Below are 19737 nucleotides of genomic sequence, written 5' to 3'. Positions count from 1 at the left end.
AAGACGTAAACCACCTAGCTAGGTAGTCAAACCTCTTTGACAATGAGTTAAGGGATCTTACAAATTGTAAAATGGCGAACAGCGGGAAAGGCGAAATTGCTGTGAACTGTGCACAAGGTACGTGTTATTCACTGATTTGGCGTTTCGTCATTCTGAATTTTCTTCTTTTTACCACATGGACAGCAGCGACAGTGTTGTTACCGCAATTTTTTTTACCCAGGTTCAAGTTTCCCGACTAGTTGTTTTCCCGGAAGTGAAGGCTTTTGACGACATCTGGCATCTGTCATATCAATGTAAACACTCTAGTCTCTAAAACTTAACTTTATCACGCAGTAACCAATGTAGTCTAGTTCGTATATACAGTAGCGTTACAATTTACACCTCCACTCACACCCACCACGATTTTATTGAGGGGTTTGATCAGTTTTTGTTACCAAGCGAGTTGCCACAATGTTATTTCCAGATTGAGTAAACTCAGAAAATCTAAGCAGACTAATCATTTGTATGCTTGCCCTCTATTCATATGTTAAAATATCACTTTGAAAGTTTCTGCAGGTAGAGGAAAGAAAAGTTTTACTTGTATTAGAATGAGCAAGCAGAAGTTTCAAAATTGAAAACCATGAGAAATTCTACTAGTCCAATGGGTCAAGTACTTTCTAAAATGACTTGTCCATTGCTTCAGTTACTTGTCCAGGACAAGTGAAATGCTGTTATTTTGAACCTTGATTGCATTCTTCTTGCTTTTAAACTAAAATGTTAACATTTTGTGGCCCAGTTCTCAGCTAAGGTACAGAACAGGCTTGTCAGTCTTGGAATGCATGTACATTGTATCAGTACAAATGCTGTATAGCATTAAAACCACCAATGTCAATTGTCATTCCAGCTTTCAGAGTTTACTGTTATTCTGTGTGAATGAAGAACATTGTGTCCACAAAATATATGCATATAAATTATCCATGTGAGTAAGACAGTGGCACACCATGAACAATATAAAAGGAGAACCATCAACCAGAACTGAGCTCCAGCAAAAGTTGTTGGAACTCTGTAAATATGCACAAAGTTTGCTCGAAACAGTGGAATCAAATAGCAGTGTAGAAGAAGATAATCTTCAGCAAGTGTGTAGATATGTAGATACTGCATTAGTATCATTGATGGATGCTACAGAAATTCTGGATAACGATAGTGATGATGAAGATGATGAGAGTATTTTAGTCCCAACGATGGAGAATATAAAGCAAGAGGTAGACGAACCCGTGGACAGCTTTTGCCTAAGTGAAGACACTGATGTTGAGGAGGATGATGATGATGTAGTTGAGGTAAGGTTATTCTTATTTTAGGTTGCCATGGCAATGTCCTCTCTGAACAGTATATCGTAATCAAGCGTGAATTTATAAAGCGCCAGTTTCCACTACGATGTAGAGTTCAGAGGCGCTGTTCAGTCAGAATTCTCTGGAGAATAGATATGTCTTTAAGTTCTTTTTGAAGGTGTTAGCTGTTGGTTGTTGTCATATTCCTCATGGCAGTGTATTCCATTGATGGGGTGCAGCACGTGCAAATGCACGCCCACCATATCATTATGCCACTAGTTTGTACTTTAGTTTGTGTAATAAACATTTGCACAGATGATAGGAATGTCCCGCAAGAGGCTTCCTATGAATTAGATCTGATACGTAGGTTGGTGATAGTCCATTTTAGAGAGTTGTAATTATGTGATGAAGAGATTAAATTTAATTCTATCCTGTACTAATAGTCCATTATAGCCAGTGGAACTCTTTTTCAAGTAGGAAAAGATAGTAAAGTTGTTTTATGAATAAAAAAATCTAAAGTAAATATCCCAATTGTCATCCATATGGCAATTTACTATATGATAAAATCAAAACCACTCTTCCAATATCAAAATTTATTTTGATTTTAAAGCCAACCCCACAAAAAGACAAACAAGACAGAGAAGATTATTTCTCATTACCTGGAGGAATAGAACTGACTGAAGATGAAAAAAAGGATGCGGAAGATTTGATGAATTCCTATATCGACTTTGAAGATGAGGATGATGATTTTGATGAGCAAATGATACAGGTAGATATTTGTCAGTTTATGGGCCAACTTGAGATAGTTTTCAGACAGAAATGTGCAACATTGAAGCATGAAGTATGAAAGATCATTGTGCCACTATAGGACCATGCCGGGATAATAATTAGCGTATAGGTCACAATGTAGAGAAGTGCTGTAAAAAAAATTATCATTATAAGTCTTAAAGTTCATTCCCACTTTGTTTTCACACAAGCTCAATAAACTAACTCCGTTAGTTTAGGGGGAGGGGTCTAGCATCAATACAATTGGTTAACTTCATTTTCGCATTTCTACACAAATTTTGAAAATTGTCATGCCTTCAATGATAACTGAGATGTTGATAAGTTGATTAAAATTTCCTTCTGATGTCCTCGATATACCGTGCAGGACTTCTGGTAGTATTTTAATGTGTTTACCATCATGTTTTTACATTAAATCGACTGTAGTGGTGTGATCGCTACAATTTTCATCATGGTTTACATGATATATAAACATGTTGTTGTCGCACTTACATTTATGAATGTTCCTTTAGAGTAGAGGTTTTGTCATAAATGAACAAAGTTCATTTATTGAGCTTGCGTGACATTCTGCGATCATCCCTTACATTGACAGGATATTGACGATGCCTGTGCCAAGGCTAGTGGTGCCACTCCTGTAAATAATGCACCACCTGAAGACAATGAAGAAGAAGATGAGGAAGAAGATACAGAAGATGAATGTGGTAAGTGTCCTCAGTGTGTAGATAAGTATCATCCAGTGCAGCTCTAATGTGAAGATTTTCTCATTATTTCTATAGAAACGTGTTCGTAACATGCACAACTGCACTAGAGGTTAAGAGACGGTGATATTTGCAGTATTTTTTGTCGCTTAGCCCTTAGCACAAACAAGTACTTGCACTAAAGTTCATATCCAAAGTACTGTACATGTAGTCTGCTACCTTTTGCCAAGAACCACTAGGAAATGATGATTTTGCAGAAGAGGCTATAACATTTGGCTATCATTAAAACTCTCTTATAGCCTCCACCAAACAGCACTCCTAGTGGTCAAACTATAAATTCTTTTGTTTTACTGATAACTGATATATGGCATATTAGGTGACCATTTTATGGTAACACTGCATAGAAGCTTGATCTTGAATGCCATGTGTCCAGAAAACAAATATTTATACAGTATATTAACACTGCACTTTAGTAAATATTATGTATTTGTGTAACTCCTTTTTTATACAGATTCTTCTGTTCCTCCTGTTGATCCCAAGTTTGTAGAAGCCTTGAAGACACACTTTGGTCATATAAAATTCAGGCCGTAAGTTGTATTCTAACGGTATCGTATAAAATCGTACATGCCAGGGTTTCAAATCCCACGTTTTCATATATAAGTGTTGAGTAAGTCCATAAGGATTATGTGAAATCATTCTTTCCTTCTGGTCCAATTTTTCCATTAGAGAACTTTTTTCACACCTGGAAATTAATCCTAATCTAAAAGTAGGTCTTTAAAGCCCCAGGTATGTTTTATACTAAACACATGTTTTACTGTAGGCAGTAGCTCTTTTACAAGGGGAACACCACTCCTGGAAATAAAGACATATGAACTATGGGTTCTGGAGAGTCATTTCATGATTTTACATCACTTACAATTACTTGCGATTTCAGAGAAACATCAAGTTGATCTTGTGCATTTATAGAGTATCATTGCTGTGGGCAATTGCTTAATGGGAGTCAGCAGAAATAATATATTCATGGTTGCACAATGAATATTCCTGAGATGTGTACACTGAAAGGAATAAGCACTGAGGATTCATGAATATTCATTGTGCAACCATGAATATATTATCACAGCAGAGAACAGTGCAAGTACTCAATACTTGGTCTCACATGTGATAGGGTACAGTACTTACCTAATATACTAGTATATGGTACATGAAGTTGTCTTTTGCTCCACTGACTGCATTTTGCATTCACGATAGAATACATGTTTTCACTTCCTATGCCTATCTTTAATAATAGTTATTTTATATTCACAGAATGCAATGGAAGATCATAGAATCTGTCGTAAAACGTCGCAAAGACAACTGTGTGATAATGGCCACTGGATATGGTAAGAGCTTGTGTTATCAGTTTCCATCAGTATTCACTGGAGGCACAACATTGGTAATCTCACCTCTCATATCACTGATGGAAGACCAGGTCCTGGCACTACAGTGAGTATGCAGTATTTCAGAAGCTGTTTTAGATCTCCTAATGTTGGACTACAGTATTATGAATATACAGGAAAGAAATCAGTCACTGTAGTTTTGAAAATAGTTGCGTTTGGGGACAATATTTATGAAAATGTTGCCTTGATACATGTTGCTGACCTAGGGTTGAAAATTTGTTGAAAAAAATTAGCTCTTTAAATCTAACAAGCATTGCCTTAATCAGTTTAAATCTATCTTTTTCAGGTTGTCTAACATCAATGCCTGTTTCCTTGGTTCTGCCCAGTCAGAGATGTCAAAGGTCAAAAATGGAGTTTTGAAGTAAGCGTACAAAAAAATACTTTTCATTGCTTTATAACTAAAAGCCAGTTTTTTGATAGATTGACCTTAAGGCTGGCACATGATTGACAATGAAAGAGGGTGCACATTCATTTGTTCATTCATTCATTCATTCATTCATTCATTCATTCATTCATTCATGGTTATTCTCTGTGCTTACTTACAGTGGTGAATACAGAGTTGTTTATTTGACACCAGAGTTTGTATCAGTGGCATCAGATTTGCTGAGAAATATACAGCAAAGAGTTGGTAAGCAATGATAAAATGTCAACTATTTAAAGATAGAATGTGTGTACTTCAAGTTGTTTGGTAGAAAATCATGTTTAAAACCAACAGAGTGCAGAACAATAAGATGCTGAATTTTTTACTGTTAACATGAATGTACCTCAGAAATAAACTCTTGTTGTAACTGTGTTCAAGAAAACTCCAACCTATTCTCAGTTAAACTCATGAAGATGAAAATCAGAGGTTATTGTACAAATTTTAGAAATAAAGGTTATCAAAATTGAGCAGTTTTAGAATCCAGTGGTGACCGAATACTGTGATTTTTGAATTGTTTGAAGACAATCTGTAAAATAAACTAACCTCTAAGTTAATACAATTATTATATTATATTTTGTTTTATTCTACAGGTATTACACTTGTTGCAATAGATGAAGCCCACTGTGTGTCTCAGTGGGGACATGATTTCAGAGCTGATTATAGAACACTTGGTAAACTCAGAGATGTACTTCCAGGGGTAGGTCTAAACTCTTATGTGTGTATGCTTGTGGGGGGGGGGGGGGGGGGGGATTTAAGCCCAACATATGACAGAAGAGAATCCAGAGATCAGAGAGTGAATTCCCTGTTCCATAGAAGTCATAGGAGAACCTAGAAATCACCAAGGAATGTGGTTGGGGTGACTCTAGTGGCTGAGAAGAGAGAAAATTCCTACTACTTTTCAGACATGAAATATACCAAATTATTTCCCCATTTGAGACACGTTTCAAGCCATTGTGACATATGATTCAACACACAAACACTATGAATCCGATATGAATCCTGTGCCAAGGACCCATTTATGGACATAAATGAAAAAAAATACACCTATTTCATACTCTAATAAAGTAGACCCCTATGGAAAAAATATTTCAGTAACCACCCCACTCCACCCCCTCATCACGCAACCCCCCAAAAGTATGAAATGTTATTTCATGACTCTATGTATACATGTATACCTATATTTGATTCAGGTTCCATTCATGGCACTAACTGCTACAGCCACTCCAGAAGTCAGATCAGATATTATCAGATCTCTCAAACTCAAGGATCCTGTCGTCTCTTGTAGCAGTTTTGACAGGTGAGTTTAGAGTTATGTATTCTCTGCAATAACTCAGGGAAAACTTATTCAGTTCTGAAGATATCAACAGAAATATGAGTAAATCCCCAAACTTTCATTATTTCAAAAAGGACAGAAACAAACTTGTCATTTGGCAAAGTTTAGAGAGAATTAATGAACTTTGATTTTCAGGGAAAATTGTCCCTGAGGTATATTCTAAGTTTGTTGTATCCCATTATTGATTTGAAATGTAGAAAAATGTACAGGCCATGGACAAGACTAGTTCCGCTGAACTATTTCCATGGTCCACATCAGATAACAATTGTACAGGCGATGGACAAGACTAGTTACGCTGAACTATTTCCATGGTCCACATCAGATAACAATTATACAGGCCATGGACAAGACTAGTTCTGCTGAACTATTTCCATGGTCCACATCAGATAACAATTATTTCTTGTGTATTCATTTTGTACATTTGTATGATATGTGTGTTTCTTTGAAAGTGTTGCTTATTTTTGTTATCTGGTGAAAATAAGTTTCATTCATTCATTCATTCATTCATTCAAAGATTTTACATTTACTTTCACAGGCCCAATCTTTACATGGAGGTCCAAATGAAAACAAATATTCAAGATGATCTTATGCCATTTTTACGTGAAGCATCACGGTAAGATTGTATTTAAAACTAGAAATTGAGTACCAGTAACGTGATATAGAAATTTGACTTCATGTATTGATGAATGTACAAAACACTTTATTAATATCATGATCAAGACTCATCTGTGCAGGTGATATAGTTACATTTTAACTAAAACTTTGTACTGCACCAAAAGGCTGAAATAAATCCTAGCTTTCAAACCCTCAGGTCTTCAAGGATGTGAAGCCATGATGTTTATGTATGCATGACTTTAACTGAAATTCCATATTTTCTCTCAGTTGTTGTAGATTGCCTTTTGTAATACAAAGAGATGACATGCATTGTATTTGCATAGCAATGAGTTCACAAAATGTCACTTTGATGATGTACACTCCCTGAATACACAAGACTGACAACCCACTTTGACATAGCTTGGATGCATACATCTATACAGCTAAATAAGCAATTCCGTATAGCTAATATGCCACCAGCATGTTCTCTGAAAATTTAGAAGTCTCAGTACACAAGTGGTTTCAAATTTTTACTAGTTTCATACCATGAGTGGGCTTTTTTTCATGAACTTTGCTATGTTTAGAATGTTTTTTTCTAAAATTGAATTTGAACTTTTTGAACAGGTTCCACTATGAATTTGAAGGCGCTACAATTATCTATTGTCCTACCAAGAAAGCAACCGCCAAAGTTGGAGATGTCCTGAAAAGTAAGTATTTGATAAGAGTGGCAATTCCATTCAACAAACATGATGCGTCATATCATGTTACAATCACTATACAAACTTATATCCATTCCAACTTCTAACCACATTGACTGTGAATTAGGGGTGGATGGATGGGTGTGTCTGTTTGTGTGTGTGTGTCTGTGTCTGTGAGTGGGTGTGTGTGTCTGTGTGCATGGGTTTGTGTGTGTGTGTGTGTGTGTGTGTGTGTAAATCAAACAACATCTGCACATTAAAAGTACTTCATGATATAGAGTGTTGGTTTACCTACAGTAAAACATTGAAATGCTTGTATATAACATTCTTACTTTCAGGTTTGGGAGTCAAAGCAGAAATTTACCATGCAGGATTGACATTAAAACAAAGAAAATCAGCACATCACAGATTTGTTAGAGATGAGATACAGGTGAGAATGAACTTTGACAAACCTTTGTAATACATATATGTTTATGATCCCACAGAACTATGGATGGTGTGCCGTTTTCCAAATATCCATTTTTGTGGTAATACTGCTTTATCAAACATGCTGTTTGAAATTAATGCCCTGATGAAACATTCTCCAATAAATGTGAGAAAGACAGAGAGAGGGGGAAGAGAGAGAGAGGGGGAGAAAGAGAGAGAAGGAGAAAGAAAGAGAGGGGGTAAATACTCGATAAGAGGGAGAGGGGCTGATAAAAACTAAAACTCGTATATTGTTTCAATGCAACAAAAATTATTGGTAACTTGAGTTGAATTTCCTTATAACCCTTAAGGAAAACACTAGGTGTTGGGTTAAGAGTTTCTACAAAGTTTTAAGATGAAAGTATAGAGGCGAGTCTGACAAAATCTATACAGTTTCCTGTACACTTTCAAATGTTTTATATCAAACTGCAGTGCAGTAGGTAGGTAGGTAAAATCTACCTGAGTTTCCTAGACATTTTACGAGGATTCCCTACCAATGTTTTTGTTAAGGGTGGTAAACATGTAAAATCTACCTGAGTTCCCTAGACATTTTACCAGGGTTCCCCACCAAAATTATGGTACATGGTATGGAAACCTTTACAAAGTATGCCAGATATCCGTCCTCTGTTACTGGGGTTTCCCACACCTTAGCAAAAACCCTGCCTTGGGATATTCATAAGGATTTGGTCTTCTAATTCTGCAGAAATAAAAAACTTTAAGTTTAGAAATTATGTAATTTACAGAAATTGTTCATTTAATGTTTTCTTTCCAGTGTATAGTAGCTACTGTAGCATTTGGAATGGGCATTGACAAACCTGATGTTAGAAAGATTATCCACTATGGAGGTAAGTTGTTGCCATAAATGTGTGTTGTGCAAGCGTGCGAGCTATCATTAACATGTACATCCCCTTCAAAAAAGTATCAAAATATGAAATACAATACGCATCACACAAGAGTTGACAGATTTGCTTCCACGTTTGTCACAAATTCTTCACAAATTCTTCATGTTCACTTTACAAATATAACTCATGTAGAACATGATATTGCCACAGAGGCCACACTAGTAAATGGACAGACATAATAGTGACGCTAACTGATTAAATTGTGTACACCAGAACCAAGTAAAATGTAGTACTTAAAGTGGCACAAGCTGATATGTAAACCGGTTACTCACAGGAAAATACTTACATAAAACCTTGATTTAGCTATTATTCTAGTATAATATTAATGTCAATGCATACCTTCTATGACATTCCCTTCTGGCATTGTTAGAACAAGTGATTACCTAGTATGGATTCCTCCACATTTGTTGGTACATGTAAAAAATTACGTCATCTATATATTATTTATATGTTATATCTTAATACCAGGTTTTAGTTCAGTCAATTACAAGTGATAGTTACATGTCCTTCAGTAAGTAGAATACTATGAGTGACTTTTAAATACACAGCATACATCTCTCCCAAAAATATATAAACTCAACTTGTGCCCCTTTACACAAAATTATCAAAAAAAAATGAAATATAAAAAAGAAAATGTGTCTGTCTTTCAGATATGTATATAAGATGCATGAAATGTTGAATTATATACCTGTTCCTATACAAATGATGACAGAATTTACCTCGTTACTAACCATGACAAAACTTATTTTTACAGCACCTAAGGACATAGAGTCGTATTACCAGGAGATAGGAAGAGCTGGTAGAGATGGACTCCCAAGTGAATGTCATGCATTTTATGCACCAGCTGATTTTGCCATAAACAGGTCAGTTTAAAAGCCACTGTAAACCAAGACTTCATGTAGTATACAATCAGTCTAAAAGCCTCTCAGCCAAGATTTTATGTAATTAGTATATAGTGGATGTAATATGCCCTATCTGTTACTGAAGTTCTGATCATTTCCCATATAACAACCACAAGAGGGCGCCCTAGATTTGGCAAAATGAGTGCTAAAGTTTGGTCCTGGCCACTGACCGTATGGCAATGCACAAAGCCATGAACTAAGTGTATGTGAAAGAACTCTGTGAGTTCTGTAAAAGAGCATTACAGTAGTGGTTAGGCATGTTTTGATTACTGGTAGTAGCTGATAAAAAGAGTACATTGAGAGCAACACAGAAATGAGTGGTAACTTCATGTCTGCTGTCTTTACACTACAATACTAGACTATTCTAACCCTCACTTCCAGCCACACAACAAAGCTTGTGAACAGCACCCCTAGTGGCCAAACTATGAAATCTCTTGTCTCTCTGACAACCAGAATATGGCTTATTATTCATACAAGTAGTCTATGCAGTAAATAGTTTAAAACAAACTTTTCGTGCACTAGACTCATGTTTATATGGCTGTGCCATTGAAAATCTACGTATTTATTTTCTTGTTTCTCACGATCCTTTATTTTTTCAATTTGACCAAAACTACAAAAATAGCACATTTTATGGACAGATCTCAGTAAAAAAATGTCATTGAAGGTAAGATACACCAGAAGTGTGTATACTTTGTACCTGTTTAAAAATCTATCCTCAACAGTTTGCCAGAAAAATGAGCAACATTATAAGAAATTCAGCCCCACTTTTCTGAAACATTTTTAATCTAATGTCAAAAGTTACCTTGTTAGAAAAGTGTTGACATTGTGTGTCCTGCCATGATTGTATGTACTGACTATAGATTGCAATAATTTTGATATTGTAGGTTTTTTCTGAACGACATCACCAATGCTCATTTCCGTGAACATAAAGCCAAGATGATGACAAAGATGGAACAGTACCTGAGTAGTATTAAATGCAGGAGAAGGTAGGTTGCCATGGAAGCAGTGGAATCTATCATTTATTTCCAGGAAGACATGCAGTGACCAAGGAATTCAACAGTGGAGAGAACAAGTGTCAAACAATGACCTTCTGTTTGCCACACTGATCATTAGTTCATTTCACGTGACCCTGTATACATGTATATATTGACCAATGGAATTGATGCTTGGAGGAATATGGTATAATGGTCACATGACCACATATTGACAAATGGAATTGAGACTTGTAGGAATATGGTGTATAATGGTCACATGACCATATATTGACCAATAGAATTGATGTTTGTAGGAATATGGTATAATGGTCTCATGACCATAAATAAAGTGGCCAATGGAATTTATGCTCGTCAGGCTGTGGTCACATGACCATACAATGTATATATTGGCCAATAGAATTGATTCTTATAATCATGTATTACTTGTTTGTCTGTTACAGAGCTATTTTGTCTCATTTTGAGAGTAAGAAAAGTAACCTCATAGGAACTGAAAAATGTTGTGATGTTTGTAGGAAAAGGTAAGAACTGAATATTTCTGTATTGAAATTTGAGGTTAAAGGAATGCTGAATTGGTCAACATGAGCATGATTTGTTTTTGTGGACAGTCAGTATAATGTAATAATAATACAATGCAGAACGTACCTTTCAATAAAACCATGATCAAAGTCATGATTTTGCCACTTTCCCAGCCACCAACAGTTTCAAATTGAAAGTGTGCTGTAGCCGGCTGGTGAGGAACACTCAGTTTGCATAGCCTGACATTGTACATATCTACTGTTGTGTTACGGTCCTCAGCCATAGCAGACATTTGAAAATGTGTGTTGATCTTGAGACACATAATATCAGCATAAACTTCTTGGTGTATGATTTACAACATGTTCTATTTTCAGAGCTAGATCTAAAATCAATGAAAGGTGGACATGGTACAGGCCAACCCATTGCACACATACTATGTTTCCCATAAACTTCTTGGTGTATGATTTACAACATGTTCTGTTTTCAGAGCTAGATCTAAAATCAATGAAAGGTGGATGTGGTACAGGCCAACCCATTGCACACACACTACACGGACGTGGTACAGGCCAACCCATTGTACACACACTACATGTGACATCCCATAAACTTCTTGGTGACAATATGTTCTATTTTCAGAGCTAGATCTAAATCAATGAAAGGTGGACGTGGTACAGGCCAACCCATTGTACTTGATGATGACAAAGAGAAAGATTACTCTAAAGAATTAGATCATTTACTGAAAGCAGTTACCATTACTGGACAGAGGTTTGGAATTACGATACCAATCTTTTTCCTGCGTGGTTCAGTAAGTTGATTTTTACGCTGTCTTACATCTCTAAGCAGTATTTAGTAGTAGCTATAGCGCATTGCAGTTTTCTGTTCACTGGCTCTGTTTGATACAACCACACAGAAACCAATAAGAAACTGCACATGTTACACTTTAAGATAGCAAGATTGAATGAATACAGTTCCTTGCTACATTTTGACAAAATAGTAAATAAAAAGGAACTAATGTGTTATCACCACCATGCAGACAACAAAACATTGGCATTCGCATGTCTGCATCTAGTTGCAGTACTTTTAAAAGGTGTATTTCATTCACACTAAATATAGCAAGAACATACTATCTTATAGGAAGTGCAGTTTCTTGTTGGTTTCTGCATAGCTGTATTAAACAGAACCAGTGAACGGTAACCTGCAATACGCTGTATAAATATGTTTCTCTGTGTTATGTGTATCAACAAAGAGTAGATGAGGAATTATTTGTATTTATGGGGACATGAAGCAAAAATAGGGTGTTGTACAAGATACTACCAGAATTCCAGAAAACATTGAATAAAAAAGATTAGCCAAATTTTCTTAAAACACTAATTCTGCTTCGAAATACTTTGAAAACTCTACTATATACCTCAAGGAAAATGAATAAAAGTGAAAATCTTCTTTTTGCAGTGCAATCAAAGACTTAATGCCAGATATCAGAACCACAAAGACTTTGGTATTGGGAAGTAAGTCTACTATACATTCTTGGTTATACATTGCAGTCAACGCCATTGTTGTACATTTCTTAGATGCTCATCTTCAGAAAGGCACACTGTTTTCCTTGCTGTCGTATATTTGCAGTGATTCACATTTTGCCCGCTAAATCCGGAAGCTTAATAGATAGAGCCCTCATTTGATCGAGTTTCTACACCAATGTTATCAATGACAAGCTTTGAACCTGAGATCTTGAACTCTGACCTTGACCTCTATGTTAAAGGTCAAATAGCCCAAAATCGTTCTGTGTATTAAATTAAAGTACACCTCTGACATGCAAGGGCCAATTTGAGGCAAACCTGGCACAAATGTCAGATACTGTAGACTAATTATGTACATCAGTTTATTTCAGGACCTTCATAATAATGACCAAATGATGGCCATATTTGTCAACAAATTCAGAATATGAATGAGTGAGTTGAAATGTTGGGTATGTCTTTGACGACTTGATACTGCACTGTTGCTTGATGAAAGTAACTTTTGCTGTCGTAATTGTATTGTCATATTCATTTTGGTTACAGGTATCGTGGTGAGAAGTGGTGGAAGGCATTCGGTATGTGTAATCATGGATTTTTGTTGGAATTTCATGTACGTTAAACTTTCATGTAAACAGATGCCAGCATCACCATTTTATGAAAAATAGATGTACAAGTACACCTTAGAGCAGTAATGAGAAAAACAAAAGATTGTGTAGTTTGACCACTAGGAGTGCTGTTTGGAGATAACAGTGAGATAAGAAAGACAAAAGATTGTATACTTTGGCCACAAGGAGTGCTGTTCAGAAGTAGCTATTGGACAAGAAGTGAGGGCGGATACTAGAGTTCTAAAGGGTGTGTAGGGTCTATGCTGAAAGTCTACTTATTTCTCTGTTTTAGGACGAATGGTGATTATGGAGGGAATGTTAAAGGAGGTACCTATACAACATGGCTATGGATCAACTGTTGAATTGTCAGCTAAAGGAAAACAATGGTTTTCAAAACCAAATAAATTTCAAATGATGCCAAATCAGGTAAGGAAAAACCCTCAGTTAGAAATACTTTATTGGGGAATTTCACAATGGAGTTTGATTGAAGAACGTGTATGCAAATGAGCATGTAAGCAATCTGTATACAGTGCATAGTGTAATGTCTTTACGATTGCATCGATCCATCCTCTAGATTTTACTTGTAACGTTTGCACTTTTATTTCTCCAAACTATAGTATTACAGTAATTGAATATATCACCAAGATAATGTGTACAATTTATAAATGTCTTTTTGCTGATTATTTTAAATATAGTTACGATGTATATTCTGTATCAAAAATCTAGTTTATGTTGTGTCGTTTTTATTGTGACCATTTACCTGAACAACTATTTCAATATTATCCAAAAAAACTTAAAACTGCCTTCTGTGTTTGGATAAATGACTTTCGACTACACAAAATGACCTGAACACTCAATGCTGTTGTTCTCTCACAAATATGCTGTTTAGGATAAACACATGTGATAACAATAGAAATCCATAATATCTGAATGGTAGTGTTAGTACTTGGAACATTCACACTCATGCTGTGTAGTGACAGGCTTGTGAGACAGTATACACATGTTGACAGATCGAGAGGGAATCATACATCTGTTTCCTCAAGGGACTGTGGCTCACCCTAACACAGACTGTTCCCAAGGGCAGAACATGACCATGTATTGACATGTGGGAAACAGATTAGGTGTGTTACAATATAGTGTGTATTGAAATGTTAATGTCAGAGGTCTTCTGAGTACAATTTGTAATTTAACATCTAGGAACTGTTGAATTGTGAGAAAGAGAAGGAAAGGACAGAAGTGCAGTTTATACCAAAGATTCTACCTACTGTACCTGTTGGTGGATGGACACAGACTGTGATTGCTAGCAATGCTGCAGGACAAGACATCACAACAACTCAGGCACCAGTTGATCCAAAAGAACAAGAATTACAGGTATACAGGAGAACTTTATTAATTTCTGTCTGTCTGTCTCTGTCTGTCTGACTGACTGACTGTCTGTCTGTCTGTCTGTCTGACTGACTCTGTCTTTCTGTCTCTGTGTGTTTCTGTCTGTGCATCTGTCTGTCTGTCTTTCTGACTAGACATTACAACAACTCAGGCACCAGTTGATCCAAAAGAACAAGAATTACAGGTATACAGGAGAACTTTATTAATTCAGTCTGTTCTGTCAGTCCGTCTGTCTCTGTCTGTCTGTCTGACTGACTCTGTCTTTCTGTCTCTGTGTGTTTCTGTCTGTGCATCTGTCTGTCTGTCTTTCTGACTAGACATTACAACAACTCAGGCACCAGTTTATCCAAAAAAGAAATAGAATTACAGGTATACAGGAGAAGATTGTTAATTTCTGTTTGTCTGTCTCTCTGTCTGTCTGTCTGTCTCTCTGCCTCTGTTTGTCTGTCTGTTTATCTGTCTGTCTGTCGGTCTGACAAGACATTACAACAACCCAGGCACCAGTTGATCCAAAAAGAACAAGTCTTACAGCTAGCCTATAAATCCTTTTTCTTCCCAGGGTATTCTTTACAGTAAGCTGGTGTTACTACGAAATGAGTTGGCTTCATCCATAGGTGCAGCACCCTACATGATAGCTAACAACAAAAACCTATTGGACCTGGCAAGAATTAGGTAAGCATAGATAACATGACCATCACATGACATCATTTAAGTCTCCTTCTTTGGTCACTAGTGGGCGCTCTTTCATAAGTACTACACATGTGAAAACATTGACTATATTGCACATCTCTGAAACCTCAGACTGCCAACACAATAAACTAATTAATTTCTCTTCTAAATTTAGGCCAGGTTCCATGAAGTCTTTAATGAAGATTGATGGTATATCTGACGCCAGAGCTGAAAAATTCGGAGTAAAATTCATTGAAAAAGTAAAGGAGTTTTGCCGAGAAAGAGATATAAAAAGTGACAACTTTGTCAACACTGCACCAAGCCATATAAAGGATGAGGAGGTAATGTCATAGTCAGTTGATTATATTAGATGTATATACAATTAAATTATTTAACCTGAAACAAAACGTCATCTGTTCAACAAAAATTTTACTTACATTGCTGCATTTTATCATCTTGCTCGACAGATAACTCTGTTTGTAAAAATTTTGTCGAGCCAGGTGATGTTGTGTTTCAGGTTTTGTGATTTTAATTGCACAGTACTGCAATAGTGGAATTTATGTAAGCTTAATGTTTGGGGAAGAGTTTAAGCTGCATAAAGCTCCTAGCTTTGTCTATATCCCATGATTCCATGCCCCACTGTATAGCTGACTTCATCTAACCCAGATTTGCCATTATTTTATTACGCTATTTTCGAGAGGTTGCGCAATGTAGGAGTCATGAAAATTACTGATCTGGATCCCCTAAGTATAAAGAAATACAGCTAAGATAAAATATCAAGAAACCAACCACCTGTGCCAGGCATAGCTACCAGTTCCAGAGTAGCTAGCCTGGGTTGACCATGGTTGAAAGGTTAGTCACCAAGCCAGTTTCACTGTTCATGGCAGTGCTATGACCAGACATACAACCTAGTAACCATTGGTAGTGGAAAATATCAGTGAGCGAGAACATAATGTTAGTTTTTTTTGCCATATGAATCAGTCATGTTTAACACTTTGATTTTGATTGTGATTGTTTTCAGTCATCATCCCAAGGTGTGTTATTTCAGCGTAGTAGTATAGTCCACAAACTATCAGACACCGTTCTGAATAGCTACACGTTATTTCATGAGAAGAACATGACACTGGTAAGTATCTTCTCTATATTTACATATAGGGCACAAAGTCAATGTGTCCGAGCACAGCCATATGCATGCAATGGCTGATTTCTTTCAAACCTAGCACAAAGGTGACATATACTATAGGGGACATAAGCATGTCACATTATAAGCATGTCACATCTATTTGTTTCACAACATTATCAAGTGTGATGGAATGGCAACCAAGATATTATAAGTTAAAAATCACTTATTTACCGCATAACTCACGAAATGCAATACATAGACTTGAGACTCAATTCAAGTGTCTACTCCCACATTATCATTTAACCCATTAGTCATACACAGAACTTAAAAGTATTTAAGGAGCTATGTTTGTATGAAGACTTGTTTTATCAAAGTCATACATAGGTAGCTTGTTACCACTAATCTTCAGTTTTGTCATCATCATTCATCTTCAGGATTTGTCTTCTTGTTTCTTTATCATAGGACCAAATTGCCAAAGAAAGAAATATTCAAGCCAGCACTGTAGGGTCACATTTATCAGAGGCCATCAAAGCTGGCTATCCTGTCAACTTTCTTAGAGGTACGTGTCAAAATACTGTGAATGCATGTATTTGGAAAATATGCTTAAACAACGAGACTTCATATCCCTGAAAGAGACCCGAGGACTCTGATTGAAAGCTAGGAGATACCAAGTTTTTTGGTGCAGTTCTGAGTTTTGATTTATATGCAGACATGGATATGTTAGTAATTCTTGTAATGATAATAACATTGTTGTGGAGTATGCCTAGCTACATGTAGATCCAGGTATCTATGGATTGATAAGCTAATGGAATGTAGTGGAGCTGCCCTTAGCGGACACAGGGAAGGGATATGCCCTAAAATATAGTGATGTAACACCCTTCCCTGATAGGTGATAGCCCTAGGATGGTCAGGAGAAGTCCGCCCTCTATAGATAAGACCAGTCAGTTGGATACAAGAACCTATACAGGGAAATACAGGGCTGTTGCTCTATATGGGATTAGTCTATCATGGGTGTGTGTGTGTGTGTGGGGGGGGGGGGGGGGGGGTTGCATAGTGCAGGTTTTGCTATAAGTTTACAGACCAGGTATTCTGTCAGGTTAGTGTCCAACTCTTCACCATAAAGGGAGTCTCACACTAGGACTTTATTTATCCCTTTTCTTTGCCTTGTTTCAGCTGGCATAACTCCAGAAATACAAAAAAGAGTGACAGATGTCATTAGAGCACCACCCATCAACTCAGGTAGAGTATATCTATAACCCCTGCTTAGTGTAATATGAACACAAACCACAGAGGAACAGTTATAGCTACTACTGCTGCTAACATACATAGTGTAAGATGAGAATGAAAATCAACTTCTAAGCCACATAGAAAAAACACTGGTCACTTTGGTAGTGTCGTGTAGAACACAATATTTTCACTTCATGTCCCCATATTTGCAAACCTTTACCTACATTTTCTCGTTGAAACACACAACACAGAGAAACATAGTTATACAGTGCATTACAGGTTACTGTTGACTGTAAAATAAATTATTTTGTTAGTGAAATTAAATCTTAGCAAACTTTTCCAGGTTTACTCTATCTATATATTTAATTTCAGATATCAGTATGCTAAAACCGATCAAAGAGTTATTACCAGAGGCTATTGGATATCATCACATTAAAATGGTTATATCAATACTTCAAGTCCAGTATGGTATGCCTACAGTTGTTGACTCTACTCAAGGTAGTAACACAGCCAGTAACCAACCAAGCTTAAGTCAGTTTCAACGAACATCTCAAACTTACCCTCGGCAAACATCCACCAATCGGTCCTCAGTGAGTATATAGTACATAGAAAATATAAATACAGTGCTGTGTGAAGTCTTTCAAAATGTTCATTGTGATTGGTTAAAAAATACATCTGAAAATTACAACTCTTGCCTCATATTGTTAAGTATTACAGTGTATTTTCGCGACTAGAAACTTTTGCTATCATACAATCTTCAACGAGTTCACAAAGACTGTGTCTAAAAATTTCTAATCTTGGTGCATTCACTGTACACAGTGTGTTTATATATAGAGGGCATATTTTAGCCACTACTTATTTTTGTGTTTTTGTTTTCCAGCAAAATAAGTCTTTAGTGAAAGTTTCCATGGTCATAGTAGTATAACAAGTCTTCTACATTTTTTTGAAGACACAGACCCCATCATCAATGTTCTGTTAATTAATGTCTATGAAATGACTTTACACTAAGGCCTAAAATTGTTTGGTTCCGGTTACCCCACCCCATCTAGTTTTCACTGCCGACCCTAAATTTTGTTTACATATTCAAGAAAAAATAACATAAAATTGCAAAATTATGGAGTCTCGTGAGAAATAGTGGATGCAGAAACTGATATCAACTTAAAAAGACAAACCTAGATATTTTTGCCACCAACAAATTTTGCAATTTTAGTCTTCAGCTAGTTCTCAATTTTCATTACTAGACTGGGACGTTGTGTTCATGTACAAGAAGGCATTTTAGTCACTACATATTTTTGCGCTTTTGTTTTCCAACAAAGTAAGCAAAAATAAGTCTTTAGTGAAAATTTACTGTTTTGATGTCTTTGTTTTTCTTGAAAGTTTATGGATGTTGTCAAGGCAAGACAGCCGAGTTCATCAGGTCAACAGAGTATCAGATCTCATACAGTAACAGCTACACCAGTCCAACGACCATCACCAACAATCAGAAAGAGCAGCTCCTTCTCTGCCTGTTTTCCAATCAATACTGATACCAGTTCCAGTTCACAGAGCGCCACCAAGAGAAAGCTGCCCAGTTGGTTGGGATCAGCCAAGAAAGATAGTAGTTATCGAAGTAGTAAGAAGATGAAAGGTAACAGTCTCTTCAAGAAATAGACAGCCACAAGGAAGAGACATTTCGAGAAATAGACAATTGCTTGGAAACAACCTCTTCTGAATAAAATTGACAGCTGTCGGATGAGATTTTTTTTTCAAGAAATAGACACACAATAGGGAAAATGCTGAAATTTTTTTTTTTTTTTTTTGAATTTTTTTTTTTTTTTTTGAAATGTTTTGAAATTCTGACATTTGTGGCATTATCAAGCTCTTTACTCTTAATCCATCAATCAAAATTTCAATCAATTTCTATAACAACAGTTTCCAAAATATTGGTTTATTCACTGGCATAGAAAGGTATCTGTATTACACAGATGACTCCTCAGTTTGTTCTAAGCAATATCCCGCTTTGAAGCTAGTCTTATTTCCAGAGAGATTTTGTTAAGTTTATAGGAGAAGAGTTTGAAAGTGTGCTGTGCTATATACATTGTTCCTGAATTGTGGGAAATCTTGTGTGACTCAGGCAACTTGTTGTGGTCACATCTCTCTGTTTAGTCAATTGTAAATTTACGCTGT

At 36.3% G+C, this 19737-nt stretch overlaps 1 protein-coding gene across 1 annotated transcript; it reads left to right on the top strand.

Annotated features, from left to right (window-relative positions):
* Positions 1–980: 980 nt before the first annotated feature.
* Positions 981–19335, top strand: LOC144452475 (bifunctional 3'-5' exonuclease/ATP-dependent helicase WRN-like). Its single transcript, XM_078143573.1, has 28 exons — positions 981–1316; positions 1918–2076; positions 2683–2791; positions 3300–3375; positions 4094–4270; positions 4511–4585; positions 4770–4852; positions 5236–5342; positions 5836–5942; positions 6514–6591; positions 7197–7279; positions 7609–7700; positions 8508–8580; positions 9392–9500; positions 10424–10525; positions 10975–11052; positions 11687–11855; positions 12500–12555; positions 13105–13136; positions 13459–13592; positions 14364–14537; positions 15112–15224; positions 15397–15562; positions 16243–16347; positions 16807–16903; positions 17518–17583; positions 17944–18161; positions 18949–19335. The coding sequence occupies exons 1-28, from the start codon at positions 981–983 to the stop codon at positions 19219–19221; spliced, it is 3447 nt and encodes a 1148-aa protein (XP_077999699.1). The 3' UTR covers positions 19222–19335.
* The last annotated feature ends 402 nt before the right edge of the window (positions 19336–19737 follow it).

This window comes from Glandiceps talaboti, chromosome 22, assembly GCF_964340395.1.
Source record: "Glandiceps talaboti chromosome 22, keGlaTala1.1, whole genome shotgun sequence".
NCBI lineage: Eukaryota > Metazoa > Hemichordata > Enteropneusta > Spengelidae > Glandiceps > Glandiceps talaboti.
Note: the sequence above shows the minus strand (reverse complement) of the source record. Positions and strands in the feature narration are given on the sequence as shown.